The 25,598-nt window shown below is 39.9% G+C and overlaps 1 protein-coding gene across 1 annotated transcript; it reads left to right on the plus strand.

Moving 5' to 3' along the window:
• Positions 1-1,224: 1,224 nt before the first annotated feature.
• cbln1 (cerebellin 1 precursor) lies at positions 1,225-15,629 on the plus strand. Its single transcript, XM_033968063.2, has 3 exons — positions 1,225-1,889; positions 2,801-2,920; positions 13,603-15,629. The coding sequence occupies exons 1-3, from the start codon at positions 1,632-1,634 to the stop codon at positions 13,798-13,800; spliced, it is 576 nt and encodes a 191-aa protein (XP_033823954.1). The 5' UTR covers positions 1,225-1,631; the 3' UTR covers positions 13,801-15,629.
• The last annotated feature ends 9,969 nt before the right edge of the window (positions 15,630-25,598 follow it).

Raw genomic sequence — 25,598 nt, forward strand, 5'->3', positions numbered from 1 at the left:
TGCTGTATTAGATTCTTCAGAGTTATTCCTAAATTCACCAAAAGTCATTAATCACATAAAGATGTGTCAAATGTGTTAACGGAAGTGTTTCTCTTTCATCTCATCTAATCAAGACTTGTGATTTCTTTTCAGATTCTAACACATTTAGTATACTTTTGGAGCTGACTGGAGTTGTAATTTGGCACCTGGATTAAAGTAGCAGCAGACAGTCTGTATAAAACTAGTGGACAAAGACGTTTCAAAGTTTTGAAAATATGTTGGAGGCAAAGGCTGAACTTAATGTTTCAGTAAACAGGAAATCATTATCATTTTGCCAAAAATATACAATGAAAAACATGCATAAATGACAGCTTAGGTTATAGTAGACGTGATATAATATAAAACTTATAAAGCGTAAAACATTTGAAGTGAGAAGTAGAAAAGAACACAGCATAGATTTAGCAAGTTCTTACACCAAAGTACTCTCAGCTTGGCTTTAATTGGTTCAAATAGTTAAGAACCTTTATAGAAACACTTACATGTTCTGAGGGAAATTCACTGACAAAACTGATAATGATTCTGCTCACTACTTTTCAGACACCTGCCACATTAAAGTCCCCATTAAGTCCTAATCCATTCATATTTATTTGGTGCTCTCTGTTTTACTGAATTTCAGGAATCGATTCTAACAGTTTAAGTTCACTGTAGTCTGCAGGCTGCCCAGATCAAAGCTCAAGGAGCTGGTAGAGCTGCCACTTAGAGTGGCGTTAACACTGAATCATGCAGTGAGGATTCTGATATAAAAAATGAACTTTGGGACTTTTTACATTGATAGGTCAATGCAATATTCAGACTATTTGAAAGACAAATCTTTATATGTTACCCTTATGGACCTAAATAGCTCATCAGTGATCTTTTTACCTTTTCCTTGAAAGAAATAGCCTAAGAACCAAAAGCCATGAAGAAATGCAAAGTCATACGCCCATAAACCTACTGCAGTATGTCACAAATGAGAGGAAAATGTAATTCAAAATATACTTTTGTCCCTTTTGAGCTCTTGCTTTGTGCCTCTTCACTGACTCAGGGGAGAGATAGTGAGTGTGATCCATGGGGCGGGGAGGGCGTTCACCACGCACTGATTGGAAAGTACCGGTGCCGTGGCCGCGTTAATTCGTTGATAGGTCTGCGTTACCGGGAGGGAGGGGCTGGAGGAGGAGAAAACACACACACGAGGGGCACGCGCCCGGCCCTTTGTGTTCAGAGACTCATCTCTCACATATGAATAATTGAAGCGCGCGAGAGAGAGCAGACGGAGCTCCCGGCGCGCGCTATGACTTGTGCTGCCGCGTCACACCGCCACCGCGCGCTACTGCCGCTCCTCGTGTCTCCAAGTCACACAGACGCTGGTGAGAAGTGAGAACCCGCCACACGAGACACATCCGGGCGAACAGCTGATTTTTGTCATAAACGGGAAAATAACATAATAAAGGTGTGCTCGTGCTTTTGTCAGAGTCCGTGAGGGACAAAGAGTTGACGGTAAGCGAGTACTTCAAGCAAGTTAGCGGCAGAGCGAGGAGCGCGGGAAAGTCTTGCTGGTGTTCAGAGAGAGCGGAGCGCTGTCCAGGTGAGCCCGGTGAAGTGCGTCCTCCAGCATGTTGGTGCTATGTCTGCTTGGTGCCGTATGGCTCGCGGCAAGTCCAACCCGTGCGCAGAATGACACGGAGCCCATAGTCCTGGAGGGGAAGTGCCTCGTGGTGTGCGACTCCAACCCCACCTCCGACCCCACGGGCACGGCGCTGGGCATCTCTGTGCGCTCGGGCAGTGCCAAAGTGGCCTTCTCTGCTGTGCGCAACACCAACCACGAACCCTCCGAGATGAGCAACCGCACTATGGTCATCTATTTTGACCGGGTAGGCAACTTTCCTCTGTGTTTTACTCTGTGTCATTGTGCCGATGTGTTTTCAACTTTGTGCCCGTTCCATTTCGCCAAAAACTTTCTGTTGCTGCTGTACTACTGCGCGCCTTAAAAGTTGGCGAGGACAGCGAGCATATTAGCAGTCTGAATGTTTTATCCCTCTACATAATAGACTATAATTTCATTTCGTTGCTCTTCTCATAATACAGTTAAAGTTGAATATACAAAGCGCCACAGGGGAAAGCCATCGCGCGCCATTTCAAAAGGAGGTGGCGTGTCCTTTGTAATTAAGATAAACAAAAAGAGCATTAAAGAGGGCAGCGGCGTGAAGGGACTGAACCACAGCTTTCCACTATAATTTAGTAAGAACGGGTCGCGAGGGTGAGCGCTCATCCGCGCGCCGGTAAAGGTTAATTTTCTCTCTAACTGCCGTTCAATTACGCTCCGGTGTGCTCGGCTCCATAAAGCAGACATTTAACCGGTGCAATGCATGATGGAAAATTCCACGTTAAAGATTGATTAAGTCTTCTGTGATGGTGCGTAAAGTTTGGGGCTTGTGACAGTGGAAAAGACAGATAAAAGCTGCGGTTATTGTTGTAGCACCTCAGTAAATCAGAGCGTGCACTGCGGGACCAATGCCTTACAGGGGAGAGTGCGCGTGAAACTATTCCTCCACATTAATATGTAACAATGCGGCGTGGGAGGGGCGCACTTTCTTTATTAATCTTTTATTTAATCAAAGTAACATTTGTAGGCTGAAAATGTATTTGCACCAAGGAGTATTTTCTTTACTTGTGATCAAATTAATTAAAATACTCGTATATCTCACAGAACTTTTCTTTGGTTTATTTGTGCAGCTTTTATGAATTCCACCTTTTTCCTTCTTATCTCATGTCTCACCTGCAGGTTCTCGTAAACGTCGGCAAAAACTTTGATGAAGAAAGAAGTAATTTCATCGCACCACGCAAAGGGATTTACAGTTTTAACTTCCATGTCGTCAAGGTCTACAACCGCCAAACCATACAGGTAGCCCTCCTTGCTTTTCCATATATTGAACTCATATTTCACTTGTTTCTAAATGCAGTGCAGTACAGGGAGTGGGTAGGAAGAGTAAGAGAGGAGCCCAAGTCGCCACCTCCCTCCAGCCAATCATAATTAATCAATACCTGCATGAGGGCAGTGTGCAGAGGGCGCCAGATGCAGTGAGTTTATTTTCAGCACCACGGACAGCTCCTATAGTGTTGCATTTTCAGCACCATGGTCAGCTCCTCGCTATTTCTTTAAATCATTCACATATATATTCCTATACTACGAGTTCTTAATGAGAGTTTTGTGCTTTCTCATTCACTCATGTTGCCTGCAGTGCACCTCTCTTTCATCCTCTCAACATCTCTATTTTCCCCAAGTCTTAGACGCACTTTTACATTCGTTTGATGTGTCAACTGTTAGAGAAGAGTCCCCTCAAGTCTAACTATTTATGCACACGATGGCACAGTGTTAATTATTATGTGTCTTTTGCAAATTAAACTATTGTGCAATTATGCTGCTAGCTCCCTAGGGTGTTGCCGTTATGTTTTGCTACTTATCCTTTATTATTGGCGGTGTGAGTTAATTAGCGTGACAGTAACATAAACAAGCTGTAGTGATAAGTAAGTGTCGGGATTGGTTTATCGTGGCTCTATGTAAAACACGGATGAGTATAGGCTTCTGACTTGTGACAAAGGTAATTAGGCTTGTCATAAGAGCGTAACATTGACATAGACAGTAATGAGGACTACTGTACTCTACAGAAATAATCCTGAAGTGTAGAAGATAACGTTTAGAGGCTTGTTCATGTAATCCCCCATTCTTGACATAAGTACTTATAACTTATTTTGTCATTGTAACCAGATTTCCAGGAATATTTAACGCTAGAGTTTGAACACTGACAAATTCGTAGTTTTGGGTGTGCATTGTTTTCAATCAATACAGCGGAATGCTATTCTATATATTTTATTATGCTGTATTACATATAAGACATTTTAAGGTGTTTTCTATAAAGAGCAATTGCGATAAAAGTGTTTTGTCGAGGGTGAGGGCAGTGTCTTAGTTTTATTTTAGTCTTGAGTTTTGCATTGGCAGATTTTTGCTTTACGACTGCTTCTAATGTGTATTTAATTCATAATTGAGACTATAGTGTACGTGAATACACCTTAAAATATAAAGCAGCAAAAGGATTAAGCAAAATCCCTAGAAATAATTTTTGAAAACAGTAAATTATAATAATTATATGCAAATGTACTCTGTAAAAATGTGCATATACGTAACACCTGACAAAGCTGATTTGAGTGTATCCCAGAGAATTGGTGAATGGTTTGATGTGGAGGAGACAGGTGTAGGCCGCCCTGTGATACGTCTGAAGTCTGAGTGCTTCTCTCCGCCCCCCTCCCATCCATCCAGAACATCTGCTGTGTGGAAAACTCCTACTGTTTGATGGGTTCACGGGCAGCCACTGTGGAGCCACTGTGGAGCCACTGTGGAGCACCGGAGACAGAGGAGCGGAGGCAGTGGCTAGGAGCAGGTCAGAGGGGCTATAGTGAGGAGTAGGGAGCAGAGAGAGAGAGAAGAAAGCAGGCAAGGGCAACAGTAGGTCATACAAATACTTACAAAATATATACAAATATAGGAGGATTTTTTTATTTGGTGGACTCTGGGCATTATGCTCTAGTTTATGGTGACGATTACATAGTTATAACACCATCAAAAGTGTACTGGTTTTGTTTATACTGGAAGAAGGAGAAGATGTCTGACAGCAGACAATAGAGCTGTGTACCATAATTATAATTTTCAAAATCAGCATAACAGATCTTCCCACACATCTGCCGTACGATATCTCCAAACGACTCAATAGATGAATGTTCTCCATTTTTAGAAACAAATCAATCAAAATGCCATCACAGCAACATCAGTGTGTGTGTGTGTGTGTGTGTGTGTGCGTGGGTGGGGGTGTGTGTGTGTGTGGGGGGAGGGGTGTGTGTGTGTGTGCGTGTGTGCGTGCGTGTGTATGATGATCAGAAGGAGGTGTCAGCCTGCCCCAGGGCAGCTATGGCTACAGGTTACCACTACTGTGTCTGGAGTGAATGAATACAAAAATATGAAGTGCTTTACATCCCTTGAAAGGTGCTATACCAATCCAGTGCTTTATTATTTATTACCTTTGCTGCAATACTTAATTTAAGGTAAACTATTAAACTATTGAAGTTTCTGGTGGAGGTCCGCTGCCTGCTTATCTCCACGAAGATGTTACTGTTTTGTCCAGAATGTTTCACAGTGTGGCATTAAACTCACCTATCTCATTGGAGACCATCATAGTTTAATCTGTGGAGAGGCGACCTCCTCACAGTGTTTGTTAGAAATAAAAATGCTCATAATTGTCTAAAAATTGGTAAGTTTTATGCCATGCTTTGAAACACTTAGGTGGCAGCCCCTCCACCAGATGAAGTTACATAGTGGTGCTTTAAATTTGTAATCTTACATCAGTTCATTAGCAAAAAGTCACTTATTTCTAGTGTTAGCAGTATGTGAGGTTGGCAGAGCAAAATATTGTGGCAGACTAAAATTAGATATTTGTGAGCTGCTGTCACCACGCATCTAAACACATCTAAATACAATCCCTTTAACGTGTAAAGATATAGATATATAAATATAGCTGTATTGTTCATATTTATAAACCTTTTGAGTCATAATTTGTTCAGATTTGATCATGATCATATGTTTGTAATTTACACACATTTTTTTATATGCTTTTGTTCCAAAGACATAGTGAACACTGTGTGCCCACACTTGGAACATGCAGTTCACAGATTATAAATACAAACAGATGAGGTGTAGGACGAATACTCAAACTCCGCTCTGAAAATGTAGAGACGCATAACAGAGATTATCTTACCTTCTGTTGTATCACACACACCATCTTGTTTGATACTACAACAGATCTATCCACTTTATTTTATATCTACTTTTATTAAAGGGGACATATTATGTAAAATACACTTTGTTGAGATTTTATTCATGTTATAACTGAGGTCACTCATTGTTAACTTACTTTGTATTGATGTATTTTGATTGATTCATACATGTTTGCAACATCTTGTATTGCCCTGCATTTGAGGCTTGTGAGCTCAGAAATTGCTGTTTTCACTTAACTACTATCCCCGCCCACTGCTCTGGTTTTAAATATGGGACAGTGCACATGAATCAACATGTGGCACTACAGAGCTGTGCACGCTCATTTTCATCCATTGTCCCATTGGCAGGTTAATGACAAAACAGAAAAGAAGACATACAAGACACAAAACATTCAGTCCATACACAGGACAAAGACATTAAAGATAAATACAAAATACAAAATGTGTCACGTTAGTAAAATTAAAACACCATGTTCAGATTGATTTTATTTTTTAAATCAGATTGTGGGTCATACATTGTAAGGTTCAGAAATGTCATGTAGCCATTTTTCAACAATAAAAACAAGTCATAATTAATTTCAATAATAATTCTACAGTTTTGAACAAAAAGTCAATGGCTCTGTTTGTATTTTTAAGCAGTTTTAGACCGATAATGTGGTTTACAATTAAAGTAATTATCAACATATGTTATTGTTTCATAATGTATACCAAAAGCACATGTCTTCTTTAAGGTCAGTTTTATGGAAGTAGTAGAAAGACCAGATTATATCAGATTAAACATTCACACTTGGGTTGTTGTGTTGCTCGGGGCAGACAGCAGTAACAGGGGGTATGACAAATACAATGGACTTTGGGAATGAGTCAGGCAGCGTGTTACTCCTGGTTCCAGTTGAGAGCCGAGAACCTTGAGGCCTTAGTGATAACACATAACACTGAGATATGTCTTTTCTCCATTCACTGTGGCGTTATGTAAACTGGCTTTTTGTGAGAAAACTCTGCATCTGTCCACACGGAAGCCTTTGAACTCTCGTCAGATCACTTTAGTCCAACTTAATACTGCAGCGTGTACGAACAACTATTCTGTGTTGTAGCTTCCCTGGCGTGGGCTCAACTCTGTGACTAAAGAGAAAATAAACACACAATAAAAGGAAGGGAACGTGCGTCTATAGCTGTAAACAGATACTATGATTTGTGTTATTTACAGGAAATTAAACAGAGGAGGCTGTAGTGTAAGAAACTGGTTGAGGATGCACATATACTAATCAATACTAAACTAAATTAAACTAAACTGAACTTATTTAGTTTTGAAGTTTGTCATTTTAAACATTTGATCCCGGTTGAATCACTTGTTAGTGTTGTATCTTAAACACCAAAACATGTGTGTAATGAAGTTTTATTGATAAAATTGAAAAAAAAAAAAAAAATTGTCCCTATTATCTTTCAATTATCAGTCATTGCCAATCTATGAAATACACAAACTCAACTCATCCCAAATTGCACACAAATGTCACACAAAACTTTGCACTGATCTAATAGCTTTGATATTAAACACAGATGTCATTGAAAACCATTATGTTGTGAAAGTGGCAGAGACTAGTGCTTGGTGCCAGCTCAAGGGTTTGGTATGTGATGTTCCACTTGTTACATGATGAAATTAGACAGGAATTCCCAGTTAAAACCTCTTGATCAGCTGTACTTCAGTTTTAAGATTGTGCCATTTAAGGCTCAGATAAGTTTAGCCTAGAAAGGAAATACTTTTAACATGGATGCATCAGTTACTTTACAAATATGAAGGTGTGGATTCACAAAGAAAGCCACACACTGAGCCTTGCTGCGCACGTCTAAGACAGTGTTCCTCGACATACACAAGACAAAAGACAAGTCGGAGAGCCATAAATAAAGCCTTATCTGTACTGTGCTGTCACTTAGAAACAATAAAAGAGTAAATAATAGTTATGGACTTAATTTGTCTGAGGCTCAACACAGGAGACATATATTCTCAGAGTTGTCATGGTAGAGCAGGCAGTGCATTCTTATGAGCTGGCTCAAGCAATATCCTGGAACAATGTACTGTGTTCCTTTTCCCTCTGGATTCCCAAAGCAAACTGTGTTTTTAAGTACAATGATTCAACTTAGATTACTTTGAGCATTTTTTCTGATGTATTCTTTTATCCAGGCTTTGGGCCGACACAAACCAGAGTAAGCAGTGTTCATGCTCGTGCTGTGTGCAGCTATTTCCTGTTTTGTCTTGTCTTGTTTTGTCTTTTGTCTTGTCGGCCGGTTGTGCCAACCGGCTGTCCTGACTGGCTCATTGTCATTCCTCATTCCTGGATGAATAAAGGGTGTAACAACCACACATAAAGTAAAGATATCACCCTGGTATATTTTATATTTGAGCCTCGTTTTTGGACCATTTTTTTTTTATTTTTATTATTTAATAGAAGACAACAAACTAATATGATTTATTTTTTGTATCCATCTTTACATCATTTAGTATTCTGTACTGCAAGCTGTTACCATTCCAGTTTGGCATGTTCCAGGGAAAATTATGTGATTTTATTCCACTTCCTAAATACAATATGCATGTATTTATAATCTAATGAGATTTACTGTTAATCAAACTATAAGACTTGTAAGAATATATAAAACACATATAGAGACATGAGGAGGGGAGCAGGCTGTTATGATTGTGATTCTGACCTTAACTGTGTTTCCAATATTCTACAGAAAATTCCAGCAGTATTTCTAGGTTTAAATGTAATGAAATGTCAAAATAAGGCGTACATATGGAAAGTGCTAATTTAGTAAGCCTTTCTTTGTCTGCAGTGATTGTTACATTACTGGCAACAGTCAGGTGCCACTAATTGTTTGGACCATATGTGGCTCCAGAGTCGATCCCACACACTGAAGAGCAGAGCCCTGTTAGTCACACAGGAAAACATTCCCCTCCACTGAGAGCATGTACATTCACCCTCTATTGTTTCCTGTCTTGAATTGGTTCCAATTGTGATTCTTTTCAGCTCTGCGTCACCAAAATTATAATCCAATTTTACAGTTTTTAGACTATTTTAGATATGCAGTTAAATTGAATAGACCCACCAGCACAATAAGGCACTATTGACTCCATGAGAGCACTTATTGTAAGAGACTGCTGTGAATACAAGGTCTATTTCAATTTTACTGTGAGTCAATATGCGCTCATTTGAATTACGGCTCTATTACACATAAGACAATGACTATAACATCGCACAAAATATTCACCCAGCTGCCCCCAGCAGGAAAACTCCAAGGTCACCCTAAAATAAATATGCAAACAATTTCATCTGCTATTTTCCACTTTATTAGCATTAACATTACCGACAAAACAACATGGCAATTTAACATATGAGGGCAAAACTTTCAGGAAAGATACACTCTTATTCCTTTGCCTAAAATGTATGGCATTCTTGCTGGGAGTGGGGTCGCCTCTCCACAGACCTGACCTGTAGCTTAGCCTGGTGTCGTCATGTGCTTGTCTACATGAAGACAGACAAGTTTAATGCCATTATGATCATTTTAAGCAAGGTAATATTCAGGGAAACAAGAATATGACAGACATTCAACCAACTTGTATCTAATTACATGTAACCGTTATGTTTGTTTCCCTGTATATACATCTAGATCAACCTGAGCATATGTCATCATAACAACAAGGCAAGACCAGTTCAGGAGGTCTAGGTAATAAAAGATGCAGAGAGCACAGTGGAATAGCACAGCCTTGTCACAACTGCTGACTGGAAACAACCTGATGACACAGTAATCCCATGTCCTTGTTTAAGTGCTGCAGCAAGATGCCAGCAAAGTTTTATGTGCAACGCCCCACTCTTTTTGTTCAACATTTCCAGTCCAGTTCAATTCAATTTTATTTGTATAGCACATTTAAAAAACAACAACATCAGCTGCCACAAAGTACTTTACAGAAAAAGTCAACCAAAGACAAATATAGGTAATACAAAACAAAAGGAAAGAACAATAAAACACCAAGATTGCATGTTGAGCTAGTGTTAAATGCCAGGGAGAAGAGGTGGCTTTTCAGTGTAGTGATAAATTGTGTTAAAAACTGCATCTGCCTGTATAATGTCGTAGTCTTGCATGTGCCTTTTCCTCGCTTTCAGATAATTCCTACACATGTGTAATATCGGTACATATTGAAAGCTGTTCTAATGTTTTTACGGTTATGGTCAGTCGTAGCTGTATAGACACTTACTTACAGATGTGTGTTTGTGTGCTGAATAGTCTCATTCTTCTCAAACCAGTGGCACAACTTTATTAGAGCGATACATCACACGCTGACCCAACCTGAGTGTCCATTACCACAGGGACCCCGGGTGTAAGAAAGTGTGAGGAGTAGAAAGACGTGCATGGATTCTGTATACAGTATAAAAACTTGCAAAACGTTTGACAGAGGTTTATTTAAGAGGGTAAATTATACTGAATTACACAGAAAAGAAAGTCCATAAAACATCATGAGTTAAAAGTCTTTTGTATTCAGCAACACAACAACTGGTTATGTAATAGTGTTGGGGAAGAGACTGTGAATGGTAAAAATATGTTTTAAATTTGATCTTTGAGGTTTTTGTGTCTAGTGACATTGCTCTGCAGCTCCTCACTATTCTGATACCTGCTTTGTTTTTATTGTTAGATGGATGCATTTTCTCTTATTCCTAGTCTTTGTAGTATCCTGAAAATTGACATTGCATTTAAATGAAGATGTTTACAGGTGAAGCCCTCAGTTGGTTAGTTTTGTGTGTTTGACTGACAAATATATGTAAACACTGTTATTGCAGTTATTGCTATAGCTGAAATCCTCCTCGTATGCTTTCCCCTCCACTGAAGTAAGTTTTCTCGAATATATAAATGTAATTAGGCCAGTGTGGTAATTATGGACGACTGTGGGGCACATCAATACAATGTGAACAGATGAGAATTTTTGAAGGTTTGATACAAGAGACCCAATTTTAGAAATGTTGTTTTTTCAGATAGTTCATTAAAGGGCAGTTTTTCCTGTTAATGAAATACACAGTTTTGAAGTGAGTGTCTATTCAGTGAAGACTGGGACAGCAATTACTTGGCAGAATAAAAGCATTTTAAAGTGCAAATGGGCTTAACCTTATCAATGTCGTCATAGAAGATTCACACAACTGCAGGTTTCTGGATGCAGTGATCTCACTTGCTGGAAAATAAGTGCAGATTTGAATATACTGAATAGTGATATAACTGGACATATTTTTTTTTTTTTTAGATCAAACCCAAATTGTCCTCATGTTTCATCACTCTGAAAGTTATGGATAGACAGTATAAGAAAAATAGCTAAGTAGAAAGTTAGTTCCTGTGGTGTCTCCAGTGGGCAGCCTGGAGAATACCTCTGCTGCTCTACAGCTATTAGAGTCTTTATAATTGCCCACTCAGTACATCGCTATATGATGGTGATTTAGATGAAGCAGACGGCCTCGGGAGCCAAAACAGTCACTGGTGGGAAATGACATTTGAGTGTGACCTGTGCAGTGTTTTGGTCCTGATAATTTCAAAAATGATTTAAGTGTTGTCTGAGTGTTTTCATCACATTCACGTAGCAGCGGAGGCTCTCTTCACGTTGGCAGTCTGAGGCGCTGCTGTGTTCAGTTTGCTATTAAGAGAAGGACCGGGCCAAGAGGGCTCTTGACTGTGACAGGCTCTCCATCTGCGGCTCCCACACACACTCATTCACTCTCTCACCACCGCAACACTAAATGAGCTGGACGAGTGTATAATTATGGGCTGTTTGTCACTGTATTCCAACAGTATGTGAAAATGTACATTTATAGACCTCCATATTGTAGATTGTTGAGAAACACTTATAATTCCACATCATGTGATTAAAGCTGCATTAATTAACTATGTATAAAAAGAACTAATGACACTTTGTGGGGCTTTCCTCTTTCTTTATAAATGACTAAGTGATGATGTTGATGTTATGTGATTATGTGCTTTTTGAAACTCCATTTTACCCTCCACTATAAATATGCATAATGCTTTATTAAGGCCTCTTTAGAGATGAAAAATAGGATATCTTAAATGCATAATTTGCAAGAAAAATTTGATTCTTGTAAATTTGTGTTTTAAAACTTAAAAATGTTCACTCAAAATTCCCCTCCCTGATAGAGTGTTAGTGGCCCCAGTACTCTGCTCTACGTATGATATTATACAGGAAATAGCCCTTTAAAAAGTTTGTTATTTTGGAATATTACTATTACTCTATTTTTATAGACATATGCATAGGGGCAGCACCAAAGTATAGAACTTTGGATCACATGCTGTATGTCAGTTTACAGTAGTTACTCTTTCCTACACAAATAAATAAATATATATATATATATATATATATATATATATATATATATATATATATATATATATATATATATATATATATATATATATATATATATATATATATATATATATATATATATATATATATATATTCACAATCATTATTAGATCACAATAATATCACAAATGTTTTAAGTGGCAAACGCTGGATGTTGAAGTTCATTCAAGTGCAGCATTCAAGATGAAAGCTTAAGCTAATGGTACTGTTCAGGGGCAGCAGAGGTGTTGGAGTCTGAGTTCATTGCATGATTTGAGTGATAACTTGTTACCTCCCCTCTGGCTGGGAATGGGGTTAATAATATATACGTTAGACAACGGTGTGCACATGTCCAACTATAGTCATACAAGATTTAACAGGAAAGGACAGTTGGACTGACAGGATAATGAGACTCAGTAAAATATATTCTGGGGTATATTTGCGCAGTTGCAACTATGTGTATCTAAGTTATGGTGCATATTAGATGGATCACTCTAATATTGCAGTCTTAATGGGCGTCGGGACTATGTTATTTTAAATCAGCAGGAGAATTTTGTGTAGGTGACTAATGTTTCATTTTTGCTTTAGTGTGGGCACAATAAAATTCCCACAGAGCTAACTAGATGCACTAAGTTTCACAGTGATTGAAACAGATCTATCCCTTAAGCCACAAATAACCCAAACAAATGAATCCCTGTGGTTGGAGATAGAATCCTTTTCACACATAAGCTTTGATACAGTTTATTGCAGTAACTGGATGCAAGGTCTGAGAAGAATGTAAAAGCAACAATCTACGTCTAATGAAAGTGCAATGGTTCAGAGACTTCAGTCTTTGGTGGAGTAAACCTGTTATAGACTGACAAACCAAGTTAAATACACACTTTACCTCTTTGCAAAACATAAATACAACTCGCTCTAACCACCTTGCATCTTCAAAAATGTTGTCTCTGAAATACCATTATAGTCCTCATTTATTGCAATAGAGAAAAGGCCAATTTGGCCATGAAACAGATTTTATTCAGTTCAACATTAGCAGATTATATTGGCATTTGGGCAGCACCAGTCGGAAAGGATTTACGGTGAAGTATAAATTGAGTGAGAATTTTTAACTTGCTCAAAAGTTTAAGGGACAAAAGTTATGTCTGCCTGACTATCGAGACAGGACAGTTACAGAGACATACTGTGTTATTTGCTGTTGAGGTGTTGCCTCAGACACTATGTGGGTTTGTCACATAGGTTGTGTAACAGTGTCATCATTAAACGTGGTATTGAACAAAGCGACGAGCATTGCTCATTTTAAACCACGAGGAATGTGCGGACAGTGGAATCAAATTTTGTAGAGTTTCTTATTTGTCTCTCTCTTTCACCTGTAGGTGAGTCTGATGCACAACGGCTGGCCAGTCATCTCAGCTTTCGCCGGTGACCAGGATGTGACACGTGAAGCAGCCAGTAACGGCGTTCTAATCCAGATGGAGAAGGGCGACCGTGCCTACCTCAAACTGGAGCGAGGCAACCTGATGGGCGGATGGAAGTACTCCACCTTCTCGGGCTTTCTGGTGTTCCCCATGTAGAGGGCCTGTGTGAGGCAGAGGAGCTGAGGGGAGGTGGACAGAAGAAGCTGCTGAGGACAGGACAAATACTGAAGAAGAGTAGACACTGGGAGAAAGAGGAACGTTATAGACTTTTTGGAGCGCTGCTAAAGCGGGGAGGCCGGAGGAGAGATATTTAAGTGCAAAAATAGATCCAAGAGCATGACTCAGAGAGATTAGGAAGGCCAAGCTTTGGCAGCCAGCTTCTTCACCTCTCTTCCTCTACGATCCATCCTCTCATCCATATGCTCCACCCACTGTTTCTCTGTGGCTACTGCAGCTTTGGACAGACAAAACCTTTTTTTATTCTCCTCTGAAAAGCGCAATTAATCATTTCTAGGAGTGATCAAAAGCCACCGCCACATCACCATAATCCACCCATTCATTTAGGTGTATAGCTTTGGAAAAGGTTCTGAATGAAATATGTCATTTTTGAAACGTTTGATCGATTTGCACTGATTTTTTGAATCAGTTTGTTCTCTAAAGCCAAAACATAGTTTATGAGGGAGCCCTCCTCACTGAAGACAAAAATATGTGCACTGTACTTTCCCCTAATGTGCTGTTTATAGCCTGACATCAAATGTTTCATCATTTCAGGGGTCTTCTGATACATAACCTTTGAACCACTAGGGTGCAGTCAGAGTGTTCATCTCTAGAGGTTTAAACTGTGCATATTACTTTAGCAGGACAACTTATATCTTTATGTCCTCCCTTGATGATTTAATAATGAAGGATAATTCTCTGTATATTCTATACAGCGGATGTTGACACACAGCTGGTGATGAAGCAGTCACACTCTTGATTGTTTGTTTCACAATGTGAACTTTCTTAGAAACACAACCTGATATAAAACAGCAAGCATTGGTTTCCATCGCCCTACTCCCACCTCCCCCATAGTGTACTGGAGCAGAGGTCTCTTTGCTCAGTTGTATAGGTCTCGTTTGCTGGTACACCTGCTGTACATGCTTATGAAGAGAATTCTTCCAAAAGTCAGAACTGACGTGGAAACATTTTGCTGCAGTCCTCAGTGACTTTTTTGCTATACTCTCTCAATCTTATCTGTAATCCTAGCATGTGTGCGGACTTCACGTTGTCCACCGTTGTGCCATAAATTCATAATATTTTTGTTCAGCCATTTTCTCATGCCTTTCTGCTTTCCTGTGGTTTTCCTCTCTTGGACTATGTCAGTTCAAACCAACTTTCCCTCACTGTAACCCTGACCTCCATGTGCGCCTGTGCCTCCTCTGACTCCTCATGTGTGTCCTATCCTGCTGCTGCTTGGATCCTTCCTTGCTTATTCCTCAAAGTGGGACTTTGGACATTGAACCACTACAAACTCTAATATATATAAATAGTTAAATACGCACAGTATATAGAAATGGATCTATGAATATATTGAAATGAAAGCCACAATTTCTATTCTCCCAATATTATGACAATGTTGGCAATGGTAATATACTGAGAACTGAATCTGGTTAATGACTATATCTGTATTTCTGTATTTCCGTGTTATATAAATACTATTCCCAGAGAAACTTACTAGTGATTGTGTGTGGAATCTGGAGCTGCCGTCCTGCTCTTCTGATTAAAACATTTTTTTTTTTTTTATTATTTTGGGTCAAGCCAAGTTGTGACTAAAAGACAACATCATCTGAACAGCTGTTTGACTGACTGTAAATGACATGTGAATATTTAGAAAAGTCTTTCATTTAACAATCAATCAAATGGGTTTATGGATTGTTTTCTGATTTCATTGATCAGATGAATTCAATAAAAACTAAATGGTTCTTTTATTTTTGTTATACCTATTGAAGCACGGCCTTGGTGTCTTCTTTGGGCCTATGGATTATTGCTCCTCTGTGTTGTACTTTCATGCTGTTACACTTTTTGATGTCTTGTCTTACAGCACAGGGCTATTCACACACACACACACACACCCCCGCACACACACACACACACACACCCCCACACACACACACACACACACACGCACCCCCCCCCCCCACACGCACCCCCCACACACACACACCCACACACACCCCCCACACACACACCCCCACACACACACGCACGCAAGTGAAACCACTAAAATATTTAAAAACAATTTAATTTTTTTCTCACAGTAAAGATCCCATAAGATTCTATTATAAATACTAGAGTATTTTTTTTCCACATACTGCCATTAACATAATAACTAAATATATAATGCATGGAAAGAATGCTTTTTGTACCACTGTGAGTGGAGGGCACAGTTTTTTCACTTATGTGCTCTGTCCACTTTCAGAGCCGGTCTCTCGAAGACCATTTGTGTTAAGTGTGACCGGGCTACAAAAGTCACCTATAGTATTAAAGTATGTTTAGAAACATGTGTCGGAGCTCTAGACTTGTGAAATCAAGCCAGGCTGACAATTTGCACCATGGGCCTCTCAGAGCCCTATTTTTCACTCATGCACACACCACATTCAAACACAGTAGGTGAAGTGTCTTGCCCAAGGACACAACATGGCTCAGAGCAGCGTTTGCACCTCAGCCCTTTGGTGAATGCATACTCTAACCCCTGAACCACTGCCTTTCTACCTTTTCTAAGACTCCAATAAAGAGCTCATTAGTTCAAGTACTAAACCACTACTTGAGACATGAGTTTATACAGTAGGTACAAATACTGTGGCTATAGAAGTGGTTATATCATCTTCTGTTCTGTGCCAACCACAAATTCCCACAAATGACTCATTTGATCTGCAGCTCAGTAAAAATAACTTCATGGTTTTAGAACACACTGTGTGGTCAGGAAGGAAAATACGCCGCTTTCCTCTTTCTTCAAGAAAACCCGGCTGCTGTGTGTGTTGTGCTTATCAAAATATCTTTAGTTTTTATATAATACTTATTTTTAACATTATCATACTGTAGTGTTCTGGTGTGAGGAAACACACCAAAGTTCTTCTTGTTTATTTTCTAAACACAAGGGCTACTGTAGGCCATAGCCCACGCCAAAATAACCACAAAACAAGCACAAGGCAACAGCAGTCTCAATTTTCAACTTTCAACTGTCATAGTTTCTTAGCAGTGGTGAAGGCGGTCTTTGGATGGGCATCTGGAGCAGGGGGAACCTGCTAGTAACATCTATGTAGGTATGAAGAAGAAAACCATGTAGACCCTGCCACAGAATCCAGGGCCTCATCAACACGTGGAAGTGGGTAAGGATCCTTCTTGACCACATTACCTAAAGGCCTAAAATCCACACAGAAGTGCCAGTCGTTTTTTTGTTTCTTTGGGACCATTACCTCAGGACCTTGTTGAGGCCTCCATAAAGCCTGCCTTTTGCATTTCTTATGGAGCCTTGTCTGCAGCTGCTTGTCTTGTAAACGGACGCTTCTGTGGTCTCATTCGGATGGGTGGTGTGTCTCCACTGTCAATGTTGCGCTCGATGAAGTCAGTCCGACCCACATCCTCCTCTGACATGGAGAAGTTGTCTTTAAACTCAAACAACAACTGCCAGAGCTGTTCCTGCTCTGCTTCATCACAGTTTCTACCCCAGATCTCTCTGTGGTGGCCTGTCTGTGTGTCTTTGGAGTGGGGAAGGGTGGGCAACAACAGGCTTAAACAACGCACTGTGGTTTGCAGGCATTGAGTGATACACTGGGCAACTAGTTTGGGGAAGTTGTTTGTGCATTTGAATGGTGTGGCTGTCTGAAGAGATTAGTATGATGCCCACTATGCAGTCCTCCAAATCTGCAACCCACATCAGACAGCATTTCCCATCTATAAAGTCACTGTAGTCTCACTGACCAAGGGGGAACCGCTCCCCAGTCACAGTTTGCAGATTTACAGAAGTATGAGATCTACAGCAGATCAGCTCATGTCATGGGTCTTTGTTTCTTCTCTAATGTGTGGTTTGGCCTCTGCAACAGTTGTCATATTCACCTGCACTTGGTCCCTCACAGGAGCGATTTGGGTGCTCAGCAGCTCCGTCTTTTTAGCCATGTACAGTGATTCTTGTAGTGATCTAGGGTGAGCCAGAATTGTCTGCAGCTCAGACGATGACAGATCCTGTAGAAAATGGTCATGGGCCAACTTGACTGTATAGTAGGTCGTCTGTGAGCTCAGTGCCCTGTGCTGTTCACCAGGGCAACGACAGTAGCTACACAGCTCTGAGTGAAGCACACTGGAGATGGGGCAGGACCTTCTTTTCAAAGCCCAGACTAAAGTTCCATAATCACATCTGTCTTCAGGACTCAAGCGGAGCAGACTAGACAAAACATCCCAAGTGCAACACATGGCTAATTGGCAAGCTCTCTCTTCTATGGACCATCATAGTATTGAACACAACCTGGACAGTTCAAAGTCTGCATGAAAAGCATCCCAGTTAACCTTTCTGTCACACCTGAGGGTTTTAATGGCATAAGCAGAGTCCATTTTAACATGCAGAGTAAAGATAACATCCCTGACTGGGCCAGAGTGTGTGTCCATGGCATGTTCCTGCACTGTGTTATGTGAGGGTCTCAGACCAGCTTCTGCTGCGAGCTGCCTCTCACCCGCTGTCTGTGATCTCTGGCTAACAATGGGGCAGTACTGACTCAGTATGTCAGTGTCTTCCTCCAGCTTAATCTTAGGTCACACAGAAGGAAACATCTTCAACTTGGTAGCTCAGCAAAGTCAAGATTAGCTTAACTGAAACTTCACCAAGGAGGTCTGGCTCGTCACTTCTGACACCAATTCTGGTGTAAGGAAACACATCAAAGCTCTTTTTGTTTATTTTCTGAACACAAAGTTTACTGTAGGTTGTAACCCATGCCAAAATAAGCACAAAACAAGCACAAAACAACAGTGTTATCAATTCAGCAGAGACAGTCTCCTAACTGACCAGTAACTGACAACAACAACAACAACAACAACAACAACAACAACAACAACAACAACAACAACAACACATTAACAGTTACGAAAACAACAAAAGGTGTCAAGCCTGAACTAAACACAAAATATCATTACAATACTATCAATAATGAATATTACATATATTATTATATACTATACTATTAATATGTATTAGTTTCATGTTTGGAATGTGATGACAGGTTAGGCTTCCTAGGTTAAAAAAAATCCAAAGGCATCCATCTAAAGTTGGATGATTATTATTATTTTTTTAATAAACTACCCATGAACGACCTGCTGCAGTATTTTCAGGGTTTAGGCACGAGATTCACAAAGCTGTCAGACTAACCTTTTTAGTTTTTCTTTCCATTTTCCTTGTTATTTATTTTATTCATGAGACCAAATGCAGCTAAAAGGATGGTGAAGCTTTTCCATGCCCTACTTTGTGATTATGAGACTGCCAGTTGGCAAAACAAAGCTATGAGAGTAATTTCTATAGCCGCTGATTAATAGTGACACCTGTACACCTTTTAAACATGGTGAATGCAGTAAGGTTAAGGTTTAGCTTTACAACATTAACATACACAAAAGAACAGTGCAAGTGTGACGTCAGCCTCCGCACTGATTCACACATAACCAAGGTCAAAACACTGTGCATCCTTTGGTTTTGGAGCTCTCATTTCTGACATTAAAATTCCCCCCTGGCTGTTACCTTTACCTAAATAACGATTTGAATAATGTCCAAGGCTTCACAGAGCTAAAACAAGGTCATCAATTAATCACAGCTAATAATTTATTAAAATAATCTTCAGATATAGTATCCAAAGCATCCCATGAGAGAAAAAGTTGTATGCCTTAAACAAAGCCAGTAGCTACATAAAAATTACATGGGGAAAGTCAATATTTGTGATGAAAACCTTTTTGGCCTGCATCAAGCTGCATCATGTTAGCTTTGTCTGCAAACAGTCAGAAAAGAATTGCCAGATTAATAATTATAAAAATAAAGAGTTGCAGTCCTACATTAAAGTCTTTAGTAATGTTGATCCCAAAAGTACATGAGCTCTCCACCAAGACCCAGAATAAGACTCGAGGGATTCATATCATTATTTAATCATTATTTGTTTGTTTTCATTTAGCTTTGGAGCTCATTTTTGTAACTAGTTTATACTTCATATTTGTTACCGTTTCCGTAATTTAATACTTCTTTTTTTTTTCCTCTTTTAATTTTACTTGTCCATAATTCCTCACACTTTGCTCTGGTTCTCAACACAGTTTTCAGAGTGAAAATTAAGACCAGTGCCATAGCAGTTAGCAAATCAAAACACAATATTTTATTTCCATGTTCTGAATGGTCATAAGTCCTCAAAATGGCACCTTTAAACATGATGCTGAAACTCATGAATACTGAACAGTTTCTTATCTTCTTGCTTACACAGTGACTAACCAAATAAGGCGAAACATTACCTCCTTGATGGACTTGCAATTATCATTTCTATGCCATCCACTTTCGGCATGTCAAAACATCTGACGCACTCTCCCTGCATATTAAACGTGTTCCGCCCTGTGACGAGTGTCTCTATTACCTGAAATAAAACTTGCTGAATATCACACTGGTTCTACAACAAACTGGTGTGTGTATATCGGTGTTTGTGCTAGTATCCAGAGGCCGGGTCCCGCAACAGTAATGTGATTGTGGCAGAGCAAAGGACACATAACAGAGTGCACCTTCTTCCTCCTCTGCATTTCTCCTCTCCTCCCAATGTCAGAGCTACGCTGACAGTAGCTTTCTGGTGCAGCGTTATATTCTCAGCCCTATGGAAATAAGCTCACACTGGCCCCACAGCTGCCAAAAGCACAGCCCCCCCCCCTACCACCTCTCCCCCATACGACCCGCGCCCCCTCTGTGTCTGACCAGATGGGCAGGAGAAAGATGGGCAGTCAACAAGAGAAAACAGATAGACTGACATCTCAACAGAAAAAAAGGAATATAGCAGCAATATTTTGACCTTTGACCTTTGCCCCGACGCGCCCGCTTCGCCAAGGTCGGCCATATTCAGAGACAGGCGGATGGTGTCGTCTGACGTGATTCCCCCTCGGACACAGCCGCGGTCGTAACCTGTGTCATTCAAACGACGCAAGGAAGTATGTCGGGTCGTCTGGTCTGGTTCATCCTCTTTAATAGTTCACTTTGTAACTGAATTCGTTTGTTGCGTTTCATTACTGGGCGTACAGCCATTGTTGTGTTATAGTTAGGGGGGACATATGACTCAGCCAAACTGGAAGCAATTTCAAAGCGCAGACCTCATCAAATATAAGGGCTGTATCAATGCAATGGTAAAAGATGTAGCCGAGCGATGGGGAATCTAGGTTAAAGGGAACTGACTCGTATTTCATCTAGTTCAGGTAGATGCCCTAATCCCAGTGTAATGTAAAACAGCTATGTGAAACCGAAGGATATTACCAAAGCATTTTTAAAAGCACTGACACATGAGAACCTTATAAAAGCAACTGATGGGATTTTTTGACCAATCAGGTGCATTTTTATATGACAACCACATGATAGTAAGTGGCTGCTGTGGTCACTCATGGTTCAATGTTAGGTACAGCATTTACAATCCTCTTTTATCTTCCTTTAATAATAATAATGATAATGATAATAATAATAATAATAATAATAATAATAATAATAATAATAATAATAATAATAATAATAATAATAATAATAATAATAATAATAATAATAATAATAATAATAAAATTGTGATAGTAATAATAATACACAATAACACATAATAATACGTAACACTTGTGTAGCATTTGTCATGACACTCAAAGACGCTTCTCATGGTTCTATATTAAGTCCTCATAGGGAGAGACAGGAGTTAACATTTCATTTGGGTTAGTTATTCTCATTTTCACCAATACAACAGACAGACTATTGAGAATCAACTGCATGTAGCTGAATGGTTGTTAATGAACGCGCTCTGCAGACAGAACTCACACCATTCTTCTTGTCACGTTCATCAACAACATGTGTCTCAGTGTTCACAATCCGTTACTCCTATTTATATTAGAGAGAGGGAGGGGAGTGAGAGAAAGAGGGAGAGAGAGTGAGAGAAAGTGAGACAGAGCAAGGGAGAAAGAGAGAGAGGGAATGAAAGCGAGAAAGAGACAGAGGTAGAGAGAGAGAAAGAGAGTGAGACAGAGAGAGAATGAGGGAGCGAGAGAGAGAGAGAAAGAAGGGGAAAGAGACAGTGAGACAAAAAGGGAAAGAGAGAGAGTGAGAGAGAAGGAGAGAGAGTGAGACAGAGCTAGAGAGAAAGAGAGAGGAAGTGAAAGCGAGAAAGTGATAGAGAGACAGAGGTAGAGAGAGAGGGAGCAAGAGAGAGAAAGAGAGTGAGACAGAGAGAGAACGAGGGAGCGAGAGAGAGAGAGAAAGAAGGGGATAGAGACAGTGAGACAGAAAGGGAAAGAGAGAGAGTGAGAGAGAAGGAAAGAGAGTGGTAGTGAAAGTGAGAAAGTGAGAGAGAGCCAGAGGGAGTAAGACAGAGAAAGAAAGAGAGGGAGTGAGAGCAAGAGAGAGAAATAGAGTGAGAGAGAGAATGATGGAGGGAGAGGGAAAGAGAGAGAGAGTGAGAGAGAATGAGAGAGAGTGAGACAAAGCGAGAGAGAACAAGACACAGAAGGAGTGAATGTGAGAAAGTGAGAGAAAGAGAGAAAGACAGAGAGGGAGTGAGAGCAAGAGAGAGAAAGAGAGTTAGAGAGGGAGAATGATAGAGGGAGGAGAGAGTGAGTGGGAGAAAAAGAGGGAGCGAGAGAGAGAGAGGGGGAAGAGACAGTGAGACAGAGAGGGAAAGAGAGAAAGATTGAGAGAGAATGAGAGAGCGTGATATAGAGCAAGAGAGAGAGGGAGTGAAAGCGAGAAAGTGAGAGAGAGAGACAGAGAAAGAGAGAAAGGGAGTGAGAGCAAGAGAGAGAAAGAGAGTGAGAGAGAGAATGAGAGAGGGAGAGTGAGTTAGAGAAAAAGAGGGAGCGAGAGAGAGAGGGGAAAGAGACAGTGAGACAGAGAGGGAAAGAGATTAACACATACAAAGAGAGAGAGGGAGCGAGAACAAGAGAGAGAAAGAGAGAGAGAGGGAGCAAGAGAGAATGAGAGAGAGAGTGAGACAGAGCGAGAGAGAAAGAGAGAGAGTGGGAGTGAAAGAGGGAGGTGTAATGTTGACTGTGTGTTATGAGCTGAGGTGATGGGGGAGTGCAGGTTTGAGGCCTTATAGCACAATGATATAGACAACTCAAAGCAAAGATCATCACATAATGAGCGTGACAGTTTCCAGCTCCACAATGTGTCCGTTTGGGCCTCCTCATATCTGCAACTCACTCGTCTATGTTTGTTTTTAATTACACTAGAATATATTAGATCATAGCGTCACGTTGCTGATATGTGAAAGAGTGTTAGAAAGCTGGTGTGATACTTGGGCATCCACACATGGTACTGGAAGGGCATCCTGCACAAATCAAACTAAAACAGAAGAAAGAAAAAAGAAAGAAGAATGTGGGACAGGTTTAAGTCAAACAGAAAAAATCATGGACACACAATAGAAAGAAAATTACACAGTATTAAGCAGATATTGTAAATATTTATGCTGTACCAAATATTCTTTTGTTTCTGTTGCACTAAATTCAAACAGACCTGCACTATATTCCTATTTGGTGAAAAAAATAAATAATATAAAACACCAAGACTGATGCAACAAGTGAAATAGTTTTTGGTACATGGTGCATTTGTCTAAACAAGGAGCTTCTTCTTTGATCTGGTTGTTTTTGCTGAACAGTTTGTATTATGCAAATACAGCTTTTATTATCACCACAGTAATACGGGTTTTATTTGGACTCTTCTTTATTCTGGATTAGTTTTTAGCAATAACTAGTCTTCCTGACGATTACATTTAAACTTTACATGTATTAAACGTTAGCTCTGCAAACAACAATGTTAGTCCCTGATAAAAGTTTTTGTCTTTAAATTGTATTTAAGCACATCTAAGAAATGAATCACCAAATATTCTTTTCATTATTGATATCTGACAGCTCTTATTTAGGCAAACACTTTGGTTCTCTGTTTCTTACTTATTGAGGGCAGGTGGTGTAATTGTTTGACCTTACCTCACAAACCAAACATGAGTCAAGTGCAGTTTGTCTGTGGTTGTGTCTGTGGAAAGTATCCAACTAGAATTCTGAACACCCTCATGTGATCAGCAAATGTTACTGGTATTGTTACGTACTGCATGTGTTTACAGATCCATTTGTCTAAACCAAGTGAAATGCACGGACGTTAACAATAGCAGAGAAGAGCCTGTCAGATTATATTCAATGTGTAAATGTGCAGTATAATTTATATGAGTTTCTGTGCATTTTGATGCTATACAAAACTGTTTGACAGTAACAAATAAATGGACCGGTCTCCCACAAGCTCTGAACTGTTAAAAGTAGTGAATTGGACTGTAAGGAGGTGATGACAGGTAATCTGTGAGGTGTGAGAGCAAGCTCAGAGTGCTTTTGTGCCTAACACTTCCAATAGCGTAGTATGTCACATTGTACTCCACGATTGGTTCTACAGTTCTGTTCCAATTTTCAATGCAATGCTGCTGATTTATTTCAACATAGAAGCCTTAAAGTCCTTAAGATCTTGCGACTACAGGAGTAATTAAGACATGTCACACATTTTCAGATGCGTGTGTGCTGTAGTGATGCCTCCTCACCTAGAGACCTGTGGCAGCAGACTTTGATTGAGGGGCTTGATATAGACAGGAGGGGCATTGGGTCAGTCCAGAAGGTTTGGGCTAAGTGCCAGTTTATGTAAGGAAGAACTGCATTCCTCAGTGTGAAAGGATGAAGGGAGCTGACCTCAGTCAAGGATATTGTCAAATATTGTGGAGCATTGTGCATCAGGATTCTACAACTGTCTGTCTCTAAATCAATATGGATCTTGTACGATCAGATACACTGTAATGTGTTGGATATGTTTTGATAAACTCATTATTTTGGTCTGTATAATTGTGAATGTCATAGTTCATTTGTTTGAGAATGGTAAATCATAATGGGCAATAATATTCTAAACAAAACATTTAAAAGCACTTCTAAACAGAACTGGACAAAGAGAAGACAGAGAAAGAGCGAGGGAGGCAGAGCGGCCATATGGAACATTCTTAGCAGAGAACATGAATGACCAAAGGCCAGTTGGTTTCCATTAGAACATATTTATAACATCTAAAATACATCAGTGAACAGGGATCTTTAAACAAACATATGGGCAGTAATACTTTCTGATGACCCTTTTCATTATTGCCTTTTGGGGAACTGACAGAAAACATCTCTACTTTCTCCAGTGGAAGTTGCCAAAAAGACAAGCTGTCCCTCTGATAGTTGAAAAGATTCCTCAGAACTTTTTTGGATTTTCTTTTTGGTGAATTTGCGTAGTTTATTTTTATCACTCTGGATGAAGTCAGACCAAAAACAAAGTACATTTCTTCCATGGTAAGTGGCTGTGTACAGAATATAAACTGAAGTCTTGCTCCCAACAGTTTCACACAGAAGGAGAAGCGCCGTAGCTTGGGGACAGTATAGCCTCAATGGCAGTGTGCAGGAGCTGCCAAATAAAATTCATTATTCTGTTTTGTCTAAATGGTTACAACTTTTCACAGCAACCATTTGTTCAAAATAACAACTATGAACAGAGTTAAACAGGACATTGCAAGTCCTGCTGTTTAGAAAAAGGTGGTGGGCCCTCTCTGGCTGGGTGGACAGTCTCAAGTCAAGGAGTTCAAGTATCTCAAGGTTTTTGTTCATGAGTGAGGGAAAAATGGAGCGTGAGATTGACAGGCGAATCTGTGCAGCGTCTACAATGATGGTGT

Source organism: Periophthalmus magnuspinnatus, chromosome 6 (assembly GCF_009829125.3).
Source record: "Periophthalmus magnuspinnatus isolate fPerMag1 chromosome 6, fPerMag1.2.pri, whole genome shotgun sequence".
NCBI lineage: Eukaryota > Metazoa > Chordata > Actinopteri > Gobiiformes > Gobiidae > Periophthalmus > Periophthalmus magnuspinnatus.